This window comes from Rhea pennata, chromosome 2, assembly GCF_028389875.1.
Source record: "Rhea pennata isolate bPtePen1 chromosome 2, bPtePen1.pri, whole genome shotgun sequence".
NCBI lineage: Eukaryota > Metazoa > Chordata > Aves > Rheiformes > Rheidae > Rhea > Rhea pennata.
Genome location: NC_084664.1, coordinates 137,656,943 through 137,669,616, shown reverse-complemented (window position 1 = coordinate 137,669,616; position 12,674 = coordinate 137,656,943). Strand labels below are relative to the sequence as shown.

General features: G+C 34.4%; 1 protein-coding gene across 39 annotated transcripts in view; it reads left to right on the top strand.

Annotated features, from left to right (window-relative positions):
- The window catches only part of RIMS2 (regulating synaptic membrane exocytosis 2), a 459,058-nt gene that overhangs the window by 283,939 nt on the left and 162,445 nt on the right, over window positions 1-12,674 (top strand). For all 39 annotated transcript variants that reach the window (XM_062568285.1, XM_062568269.1, XM_062568279.1 and 36 more), the window contains one exon: window positions 8,461-8,617. In XM_062568285.1, coding sequence (XP_062424269.1) covers window positions 8,461-8,617 — 157 coding nt within the window. The remainder of the gene's footprint in view (window positions 1-8,460; window positions 8,618-12,674) is intronic.

Below are 12,674 nucleotides of genomic sequence, written 5' to 3'. Positions count from 1 at the left end.
ATATTTCCGAAATCATACTAACAAAGATCATCCAAGGTGTTCTTTGAGAGTTTTGGTCTCATTTCGGTAGAAACGAGCCACTCAGTTTAATCAGAAGCTGTGAAGTTAAATTTGAAAGATGAGCTGTCTTAACATTAAGAAGTTTAGTTTAGACAACAGTCCAGTTAGACATACTGAATAATGTAGCCTTCCCTTAAAGATCATAGCTTATTCTAGTAGCACAGAAGAAGATTTCTCTAGGGAATGTGCCAGTCATAAACATCTGCAAGACAGCTATGTCCACTCCAGTAAAACCATTTACTCAGGACAGTTTTGCTGAAAAGACGTCCAGCTCTGATAAGATATGCAGGAGACTTGTCTTGTATTTGCTATTTTAGAAGAATTTCTGTTCCCATCTGTAACGGTCTCAGCAGTGTCTTAGAAATCACTATCAGAATCGCTATATATATGGATGTGTACTTGAAGAAGAAGAAACATTTACTGTATAGTAACTGTGCTTTTTCAAGCTCTATGTGCTATACTATATGACACCACTGGACAATTCATCAGGCTCTGGATTCTTACTTTGTCGGGACATTCCCAATATGGACTAATGATCAAAAGAATTGTCTCCAGTGGGAGGGATGTCTCTATACCATCTGAGACAAAAAACACTTCTTGAAGAACTGAGTTACTATACAGCAATAATATTCATTCTAACTAAAATGGTTTCTGTTTTTGTTCAGTATATATTCATTCTTCTTTTATATGCAGAATAATATTTTGATGCAGAAAGAAAACATGTATAATGAATCTTCAATTTAAAGACTATTCTGATGTTTTAAATTCAGTTTATTTAGTTCAATGTATCTGTTACTGTCAGCACTTTTTCACAGGACATCCCATTTCTGCTTTTAGAGGTTCAAATCACCATAGAAGCTGAGCACATTTGTATAGAAGAGCTGAACTGGTTGTCCCTAAAATGTCCGTGTGTAAAATCTTAGTATGCTAAGCATTTCTGGCAATTTGATTATGTAATGGTTTTTAATTAGTATTTGCTCTAAGGCCAACCACAGTGATTGTTAAAAATTAAGTAACTGATAAATAGAACGCTTGACACCTCTGTCACGTACAGATATTAAAGTGGAGAAAATGCCATTTAGCATCAGTGTCTGAAACTAGTCAATTGTTGTGTCTGTGATGAACAGCAATTCTAATACAAAACTAGAATAGTTTTCATACAAAGAATTTCTCTAAAGGCAGTCATACAACTAGAATTGAAAAGTTTCACTGGTACTTTTCTATTTTTTTAGGCTTTTTACTGCTGTTGATTTGGACATCATATTTGGATGTTTGTGATTTACTGTGATTTTGTGCCTAAAAGCTGTGGAAATTGATAACAATTTGTTAGTATTTAGTGAATATTGAAAAAGATGAAAACAGAACAGCCTGTGGATGACTGCTTTAAATCAAATGTATTAATACTCTGTGTCAAAATAGAGAAAATTAAAACTGTAGCTCAGAGGAAGCTGTATTTAGTGTGCCTTGTGGACCTCTTCATTTGTTTTGTATCATAGTTTTTAATGAAATCCTTCCATGAGAAGGGGAAGGTGGTGACATTGCAGGTATTTGTCACATGCCCATCTTTTAAGTATCTGCAGTTTATCTCTGATTATCTCTATACTGATTATCAGGTTCTTTGTGCTCTGTACATTGATTTAAGAGGCTTGTTGTCGTTATAGAGCCTTTGATTCTATGATAGTGGCTTAATACATATAACTGCAAGCAGATTCCAATGGTTAGCCTATTTTTACTACTGCTATAATTAACTACTCTGCTCAAAGCAGCTCCTTGGTCAAGTTGCACTTATGACCTGTTTTTAATGCCTACATTTTCTTTTGACAATAAAAAACCTGTACTTTCCTTCTCTAACCTTATTTCTAGCATATGGGATATTTTTCAAATTGGAAAATAAATTATACTTTTTTGATTGATTAAATCGCAATAATTTTTAGGATGTCACTGCTCTTGAGAGAGACTTGAATCTCTAACACCTGGGCAAACAAAAACAGTCCCATGCTAGAGAGAACTAGGTGAGGAGTAGCAATAGCAGCAGCTCATACTTCACGGTCATTCAATCAGGGGTAGCAGCTTCAAAGTCTGTTTGGGGTGTCTGGGAATGCCAGTGCTGATTGCTAGGCCTGTTTCTTGCAGGGTGTTGGCCCCTTTTGAGATGTATGGATTGGTACCTTATTAAGCCTCCCAGAAAAGCTCTGTTTTAGTGTCATCATCTTAAAACTTGAAGTAATAGCATCTTTGGCTATGACTTTTGTAACTGAAGAGCTGACCCACTATTCCCTCTGCATCTCCTGTGGCTGAAGGATAGTCACAGATTTCTTGTCTTTTATATCTGGAGTTTTAAGGAGATTAATGAAAGGCACAAGAATAAAAAAAAGTGGAAGATTACTTGTCAGAGTCGATTATTTCAGTATCAGCAGAGGCTCAATATGCTTTATCTTACGAAGTTCATTCTTAAACAGTTTGTTAGGTACTTCTTATATTCCTGCCATTTTCCTACTGAAACTGAGGTGGTTTCTCTATACTTTATGAATTTTGAGCTTAAATCCCATAGCAGTTGAAGTCTCAGGATCACTCTAGTAGATACTGCCTTTTTCATCTGGTTTCAGCTGGAGAGCATAGGTGGAGGTGGCATAGAGGCATGGTGGATCCCAGTGGCTGGGCATATGACATGCAGCATCTCTATGATTTAAGCACAGACAACAGTTTTATTTTGGAATAGAAAAAGATTATACTTTTCCTATTTTGGATTCTGATGATTGGATTCAGAAAGTAAAATAAATATGACCTTGGCAATGAAGTTTGGAAATCTGCATTTATTTGTAGAGATAAAATAGTAAATAGAGCAATAGCAATAGGGGCTTTTTTATATTAAAAACTAGTATTCTGAAAAAACTATTTGCACTATTTTAAATAAGGAAAAGTTGTTTTCTGGTTAAATATAAAAACTCAAAGACCAATGAGTTGTTAAACCATGATATACTGGGGCCAAGTGCCTGCAAGACAGATACTTTAACTCCTAATTCTTTAATGTACCAATTCTGACCTTAGACAGACTTGCTTAAGTTCAAAATTGATCCAAAAGCTTGCTAGATTCTTGCCTTTTGGACCTGAAAGTTTCATAGATGGTTATAGTTTTTTCTCTGAATGTGTGCCCAGAACTGGGGTCATCTGAGTAAGTTTGTCAGCTAGCTCCAATTTAAACCTTTCAGGTCAAATAACTTGCCAGGAAATGGGAGAAGAGTTTTCATCTTATCCCTGTTCAGTTCTTTTTTAGAAATCCAGGAAACATTATGTCCGGAGCAGATGCAGGGCTTTGGATCCTGGGTGGATGGAAGCATCCTCTTTGCATCCTTGGTTTTAGCAGCTAAGTTCAAAAACATGTCATCTTGGGTACGTTTTTATCTAGATGGCTGTGTTAACAGCATGTAGGTTTCTGGATCATTTTTCTGAAATATCTGAGTTTTGAACACTTTGCTTTACAGTTTAGATTTTGTTCTGACTGGAAAGTGTTGGTATGATAGTGTCTACACCAAAGGAGCTTAAAACTATTACTGGCTCTATCCCTGAATTCCTTTGTCACCACATCAATATTTTTCTGGTTTGCAACTTTATAAAGTAGACATTTTTATTGAATATATTAAATGAATTATTGAATGTTAAATGCTACAGTTGCTCACAGAAAGTTACATTCTGTGAAGATCTCATATGATTATTTTCAGAATGAGATTGTGTATGATTTTGTATGCTGCGTTACTTTGAATTCCTATCTAGTAAGTATATTTACTATGAAATAATAGCAGAAAATTACAAATTTCTATAGCACTGAAGGACGACTTTGAAACTAAATTACATTGATGGGTAGCATTACTGAAACTGTTCCTCTCCAATGTGCCACATATTGCCAAAAAAAAAGAATTCATAAATGCAACAGTTACTGCCTTGAGTGAATTAGTTATAAACTTGCAAAGTTTATTTTCTGGCAACAAAGCATAGAGAATATTAATCTATTTCTCAGAACACAGCTAAACATGACTAGTTGGGTTGATGAAAAATTATTAGACACATGAATAGTTTCTGGCCTTTTAAATTATTGTAAAGGAGGCACTACAGGTCTTACAGTTATCAGGAAGCGTTGCACGTCTGCTTCCCATTTAACGTAAAACACTTTTGATTAGGATTATATTTGAAAATTTAATTAGGTAGTCATATATTTTGATTCATTGCAACAATAATGTGCAGTGGTCAGCTGCAGTATCAGAAGTTAGAGCTAGAGAAGGCTTTTTATATCAAAATAATTCATTTGTGTGTGTGTGTATGTATATATATATATATATATATATGTATATATATGTGGGCAGATTTAGTGAATTTAATTATTTTGATTTAGTAGTACTCCTAGAATTTTTTTATGCAGTACTTTTTTTTGTTTGTTCTCATTTTGTTAATTGAATTCATTTGCCCTTCACTATGTTCATTTGGGTAGAATACCTTATACTATTGCTCATTGGCCTTCTATTTTGGTGTCTGTATGTACCAGATATTGTACAGAACTGCTGATTTAAATGATAGTTTTTTACACCTTTTTAAGGATTTTGTCCTTCGCTCATATTGCTGTTTTTCGTTAAGTTTTAATCTCCAAATATTGCTAGCAAGTATATGCAGATTACTAAGAACCATCTGTGCATTTTTTTGTATATAGATATGGATTATCAAGTTAATAATAGCCAATATTCAGTCTTGCAGCTGTACAGTAAATCTTATTTGCATTTGGTTGAATTCATTGCATATAAAGTCATACTAACTTCCTATTCACTACTAAGTTTCTTTTGACATAATGTCTTTTAGGATTCTGCTTCCATGGAGATAACTTTCTGAGTATTTTCCCAAAATGTCTCAACCTGTCTTGTAAAGGTTAAAACCCTTCTGCGTCTTTCAAAGCAACTTTAGACAGTAGTTTATTTCTATTTTTTATGCTATTAAAATACTTATAAATTAATATCATCAACAAAAGTAATTAATATTCTGTTTATCAGATTTCAGATTTTTAATGAAAATGTCGTCCCCTTTGAAATTTGAAAATATGTATTTTACCTTGTAAAGATACTGTTTGTGATTAATCACCAATTGTAACTGTAAAGAAACAAGCTATTTTTAGTTATTCTGGTTTTGGTTTGCCTTCTGTATTGGACCCATGAGTTTTGAGTATGGTTTATTTCAATATATGATAGGGTATCATAGCATAAGAACTGCTAGTTCTTTGAATATGTTTCTTAATCTTTCCGAAATGCCATTTAATCGGTGCTGAATCACATAGGTTGCTGTCTTGGCTATATATAGCATAAATTAAAATAATTAAAATATAAAAAATAATGCTTAGGAATAGAGAAAGTAACTTACAGTCTATCCAAAATATGGTTTGCAGAACTCTCACTTGTTGTCTTAATTCTCAGAACTGCCTCAGCTCTTTCATTCCCTGGGATAGCAGATAGTAGTCTTCAGAGCTCCTCATGGGTCTCATATTTTCCTGGTTTCTTCTTTTTTTTCCCCCTGTGGAATTGCCCTTTGGTGACCACAGTCTTTAAGGAACCTGCAAGTTCATCTTTGTCCTCCTCCTTTCCTGCTTCAGTATTTCTGCCTCTCAATCCTCTGCATGCGTTTCATGTTCTTCCAGCTTCTAGGCAAACTAACATGAGTTTCTTACATGTTCTTCGCCTGTTTTCTCTAGAAACGCTGGTTTTATCAAGAAAATGAAGTAGTTGGTGCATTATTTTTGTATTGAGGATAAGGTTTATTTATTGTATTAAGTGCACATAGAGCTTATGGAGCTACTTAACTAATAAATATGTTACTGTTTTGTTGTATTTTAGGTTTTAGCAGTAATGAATTTCCAGCTTTTATTTCAGCTCTTTCTCTTTCGATTGCAGAATTGCAGAATTGCAGAATATATTGATTTCCAGGCTTTGACTTTCCTACAGATGTCCTCTGTACTTTATTAACTCTCTATATGTCAGGTCCTGAGTTTCTTGACCCCCTTAGGGAACACTCTTGACTATGCATGTTTTAAGATTTTTTTGTCTAGTGAAGTAAGTATTTATATTACATTCTTTTTGATGTAACTCAGGCTGTGGAGGCTCTGGGCTTAAGGCTACCCTAGTGTCTTACTACTCGCTAAAAAATTTTGCTGTGTACCACCAGTTGCTGAGAAATGCTGCTGACACCCGTGCTGCCAGTTCTGCACATGGGTTGTGCAGCTGAACTGAGACAATGTGTGTTTGGATAGTCATAGGATGTCTTAGGGAGTAAAGTGCCCCATCTGTGGATTCAGATGGCTTTGGCTGATGAATACCTTGATCCTTACTCACAGTAAAATGACACTTAGGAAAAGCAAAGTAAAGATAAAATGCAGATAAAAACATTTAGTTACAATACCTGAAATGGACAATGTAAGTCTAAAGTATTTATAAGATTGGTCAAGAAAGGAAAGAAAAAATAAACTATTTACATGATGATTAAATAATAATAATAAAGAGAGTCCTTTCCTTATCAGTCTTTATCACTACTCACTCCCTTTCTTACAGCTATTTTCCCCTTTCACTTCTGTCCTGTAACTGTCTAGTACTTGTATTCTGTTTGTATCAAGCATATTTTTTGGCCCTTCGCATAAACTAAAATAAACATTATTTCTGTTCTTTGGTGATGCAAATATATTTTAGACAAATATCTTGTACCTGACTGATTAGTTAAAAACACCCTGCTTTAACCCCCCTCTCTGCCTTGACGATTTCATCCAGAACTGTGTGTTGTAATGGGTCATATACGCTCTACCAGCCTGTGTGCTTATGACTTAATACATAATTATATATGGAATAAATATCTGTGGTTCATTACTGGCTATCAACCTAGACTGTGCATAACATTATTTGTTTGCTTTGAAGTGACAAGAGAGTATCTGATCCTCAACATTGTTGTCTTAAGATGGTTGTAGTGATGGCGTGGTACTTTTCCCCTTTGTGTACACACATACACACACCCACACAAAGAAGCTCACACATAAATGTTGGAAGAAGTTTATGAATTAGAGTGATTCCTATACGTCTTTGATCCTGAGGTCATATAATGTATGGCAATGTTTAGCTGGAAGTATCGAACATCCTTGGAACCATGAAATGGACTCAATTAGTTAGGTTCTCTTTAGGTGGTTACCAAAAATTTTCCAGGAAGAAAAATATGAACAATCTGGAGTAGAAGCCTAAATTCTCTTGGAGTCTCATTCTAACAGGAATAAAATTATAGTTTTGTGAACCAGAATTTTCCAGGGACTCTTTACTATAATCACTCAATTATTGTCTTCAGAACAAGAAGTTGATTATATCAAGGGTCATATCTACCCGGAGCTGTTTGTTTCTGCAGAGCATTATCATCAGGTTAATATCTGAAATGCCTCCATCTCTTAATAATACATATTATTTTAATCCTCACAAAATCTGTGAACGCTTCTTTGAAATTACTGTTTATCTGGAATCTTTTGTTCACAGACAGTATTGTACCCTGAGCCAGTGAATTCAGATTTTTAAGCTGGCATATTTAAAAAGAATGCTGTTTTTGCAGTTAGATGCAGATACTTCAGTACGTCTAGCTTTTTTAAAAGATTTTTTTTTTAATCCAAATGTAAAATGGCTATGTGATTGCCTTTTCAACTGTTACATCTGGGAAGGTTTGCTTTGACTATTTCACGCTTCCTAATTCAAGCTCAGCTACAGAGTGTAAGCAGGTGTCTGCATAGCCCTAGCTCATACATTTGCAAAGTAACCATGTTGCTTTAGTTGAGACCTGTGAGTGAAATCCTGTATCATTTTTGCTATAATTGTTTCTGAAGTAGAAATTCTTGAACCCCAACTCTATATTTAACCATTCAGAAGTTGCTATCCTGGTTTTTTTAATTGAATTTTGGGTAAGTTTTTAATCTTGGGCATTTCTGTGTGTAATGTCATGATATTGCATATTATAATTTACTATAATACAGCTTTTAATTACAAAATGCAGTAATTATTTCTGAATGTTATTTATTCTAAAGAAAAATCAGTTTTAAATGACTGTTATTAATGCATCGTATTTGCCTGAAGTAAGTGGTAAATATGCCACTTGTGTATTATAAATGCCAGTTATATGCCTAGTAATTAGTTTCTATAAATTTGAAGTATAACTATAGGAACTAAAGCTGTACTTAAATTAAACATAACAACAGAAATCATGTTTACATACATACATATATATTTTTAAAAGCATCATAAAGAACACATGGCATTCTTGATCAAACTCTATCACATTTATAATTGCTTCAGATATAATAGAAAGGAAAATGTAGTTTCGGTTTTATTTAATATTTGTATTTCCTTTTAGACTATCGACATAATGGGAGAGACCTTCAAAGTTCAACACTGTCAGTGCCAGAACAAGTTATGTCATCTAATCATTGCTCTCGATCAGGGTCCCCACACCGTGGAGATAGTATAGGACGGACTAGATCATGGTCTCCCAGTGTTCCTCCCCCACCAAGGTAAATTGTTATTTAACTCTTCAGGTATATAAATTAAAGTGCTATTGATCTTGTAAAAATACTAGAGAGAATCACTTGACTTCCAAAATGACGATGAATTAGGAATATCCTATGAAATTATGTAAGGCCAAGAATGTTTATTATACTCTGTATTGATGTTTTGTAGAGATTCACTTTATCTGGTCCTATTTTTTCATCAAAAATCAGAATATATTCCAATCTAAAGAAAGAAAAATATTTATTCCAGATTTTCATTTTCAAGAGTTATTTGGAAGGTTTTGTATTTTACAGCATGTGATGGATCTTCATTTTCTTAGCATTTGTTTGTCAGTGTCCATTTTCAGTCCTCCTGTCTGCATAGGATAAGGGTTCTAGGAGGGACATAGTTCCTACCTATAGTAGTTTACTTTTTAATAATTTCTTCAAACTTAAAACATCAACAATAAATTGACACACATATGATTTTGCATTGAAAATTGCTCACTCCTGATCTTAGAAAACCTCTGATAGCTATTTGTCTTGTGAAACAAAGAGCAGAACATTTCCTGTATAAACTGGCCATTTTGGATAATAACTTCTAGTTGATAGACTATATTGTTTAATTCAGAATTAAGACATTTCCCACATAGATAAACTTTATTTTAGAAGATACAAAAGTATGGATGTAAGAGGAATGAAGCTTTTATTCTAGCCTTTGTTGTCACTGTCTGTGGTAGGTTCTCAGCTGGTGTAATTCACTGGAATAAACAGAGTATGTCCTTTGCCCATAAAGTTTACAATTCCCATTGAATACTGAAGATTTCATATCCAGTGTACCTTTCTTCTACAGCCATTTTGATTCTCTTCTGTTCTGCTTTCCTGTTACTTCTGTTACTTTTGTTAGATTAAAATTCTCTAGACTTCTTATTCTCTTACTTATATGTTTACTTATCATTTCCTCTAACAAATAGAGATTAAATGATACCACTTTCCATTAGTGAAGTGTGAGCATCCCAAATTATCCCATATCATCACAGCTAACTGGCAGAAACTGCAGGTTTCCACTTGAAATCTTAAAAATATGTAAATATAACTTTGCTTTAAATAAGACATACTGTAATTAGATAAATAGATAAGGGGCCTGTTCTGATTTCTGTTACATAAATTTTAAACCAATTACCTGTATTAAATTTCCTGGAGTTTTTTTCAAGTGGACATAGACATAAATGTGAAATAAAATGTGGTTTGTTGTACTATCTGCATTTTGAGTAGAACTTTAAACCAAGCTAGTAATTAACAATTGTCTAACATCATTAAAAAAGCCTTTTCATCTTCTTGTAATTTTGCCAGTCTTTATGAAATATTTCTTGCTTCCTGTCTGTCCTAAGCTATTTTTTTAAATATTATTTTGAGCTTACAGAGAAAAATGTTTCAGCTATTTCCTACAATGTTACAGTCAAACACATTACTTATCAAGTATTTCACTCTCATACTCTGAATCTTTTCTTTGAGGATTTGTAGAGCCTGGAGAATTGCTTGTTAGAACTTGAGACTTCATAAAAAAAGAAGGACCATAACCTTTTTTAAGTTAATCAATCACATCTGCACATGTTTAGTTGAGTTTGTTATATACGTGCTGCTGTAGACATGTTCTAGCTGCAGTAAGCACGCTGCATGTCCAGAGATCTCCCAGTTACTTATTGATGCATCTGCAGGCAAGAGCTCTCTTGGGACATAGAAACGCAATTTACTATTATGCCTTAGTAGCAATTTTGCAAAGATGGTTCAAGAGCTTCCACTAGACCTAGTTAATAAACACGTAGCTTAAAGCCCTTAAAATGGACCAAAGTTAAATTACATAGTAGCTAACAAGAAAATTTTATTTTGAACACCTACATTAGTAATGTGGTAACTGTTAAGTTGCATGGTTTTACCTCTGACAGAGGTGAGAACAGATTAAAAGCCTCTATCAAATGCCTCCTGTAATGTTTTCAGCTAAGACTGCATTTGAAAAACAGGATGATGGTGAAATACAGAAAGCAGATAGTCTGAAATGATGTGGTAAATCCAATAGGATGCTGGTCATTCTGTACCATCATCAGCTGCAATTACAGCTTTTCACTTGTCTACCTGTTGTCTAGTTGTTTTACTGCATGCTCATTCTGTCAATTGGAAGGATGCAAGGATGCTCTAAAGGAGTGATGATATATAATGTGAAAGGAACTTTTCTTATGTAACAAGTTTCGTTGGAGAAAGTGTAAATGTCTTTTTCTGGTAAATAGTAAATCTAGCTAACAAAGGCATCCTTGGCAGAGTGGAACAGAACTGAAATAATAATAATGTTTTGTTTGGATTGAAACAAATACAATTGTGTAGGACTTCAAAAAGCAGCAAGAAGTCAGAATCTGATACAATGCAGAGAATTAAGAAAGAATGATTTATTTAGGACAGTAAGCCAAGAACACAATCCTATTGAAAACAATTTGAGTGGACAGGTTGATACTGAGTTTTTCCATACTAAGACTAGGAGCAAGAAGATACTAATAGTGAAAGTTTGCTCAAGAGTTCTGTTGTGTGGGCAGAGCAAAGGTCAGATCTTGGGAAGTTTTACAAAAATATGACAGCATTTAGAAAACTTTTATATATAAGTCTTTTGATATTTAAGTCAAAAAAGGGCAGAGTGAAAATAAAGCAAACACTACAGAGAGAAAAAAAAACCCAAGGTAGGTAATTTTCTTGTCTGCTGTAACAAAATAATGGAATGAGATGGCCTCAGGGAGAACAATGAGAAGTTCAGTGCTGGCCATGTTCAGTAGCAATTGATGACTGGACTTCTATGACCAGCAGTAGTAAAATGAAATTTTGTTTTGTGTGGGAAGGGGATAGGGTTATCAGCACAAAGATGAAATTTAAAGCTGAGTTTGACACTCATATCATCCAGAGATGGGATTGCAGCATGAAAAAAGGAGCTGGGAATGCTATGGTCCAGGAAGAAGATAAAACCCAGTAAATAAAATTCTAAAACACTGTGAGATAAATAAAGACACTGGAGAGGACAGGCTCAGGAAAGCCCAGTGATTACAGAATGGTTGATAATTTTCAAATGCAACTTTCAGTTTGAGTGAATGCATCACCTGGGAAGATGCCAACCAAGCAAAAGAAGAAAAGTTGTTGAATCTAAGTTAGAAAGTGAATACTTAAATCAGAGTGCACTTTAAAATGAAGGGGAGGAAGAAGGGGGCTTTCTTTTTTCTTTCTCTGCTAGGGAGCTATATCAAAAATGTTGATCTATTTATTTATATTTAATTAACAGAAAAGGCCAAAGTATGCATGGACTGTGGCAAAAAGAACCTGAAAAAAAGAGAAATGGAGGGAAAGAGTTAGACAGAGACTAGAATTGAGAAAGGAAGAATGGGCAAAGAATGGTAGAGGAGGCTGATCAGTATCCATTTTAGGGTGCAAACATGCATGAAAAAGAGGCAATAGTATAAAAATAGTATAAAAGAGATGGTAAAAACATGTATGGAGAAGCAGCTCTGGGCTAGATGGTTGCTGACTGTAACAAATTATACTAACTTTGAAGTAAAAAATATAAAAAAAAGGCAAATACAAAGTTTACTATCTCCTAACCATCTGGCCAGGATTATCAGACAATAGATTTTTCTCAAGAAGTAAGTTTTCCCAGGCTGTATTTACCAATATATATTATTTTGGTAAGTATAAGTCACTCTAAAGTGATAGATAGCTGGGATTACAGTCAAGAGAGCCAGAGTGGAGAAATACAGTTACTTTTTTAGGAAGGTAGTAGACCTGGAGGTGAAAGTATATCTGTAGTACAATGTCATCATAGGACTTCCATGCAGAAATAGTCGACCGTGGCAGCAGCCACATGGGATACACATATCAGTCATAACACTGGTCAGGACTGGTGAATGGGAAGGATACTGATGATATCAAAACAGCAGACAGTGCCAGGGAATGGCACAGGGCCATGAACAAAGTAGAAAGGTAAGGAGGCCCACATTTAGGGAAGACTACAGGAGAGAACAGAAGGCAAAAGAATTTATAGGTCTAACTT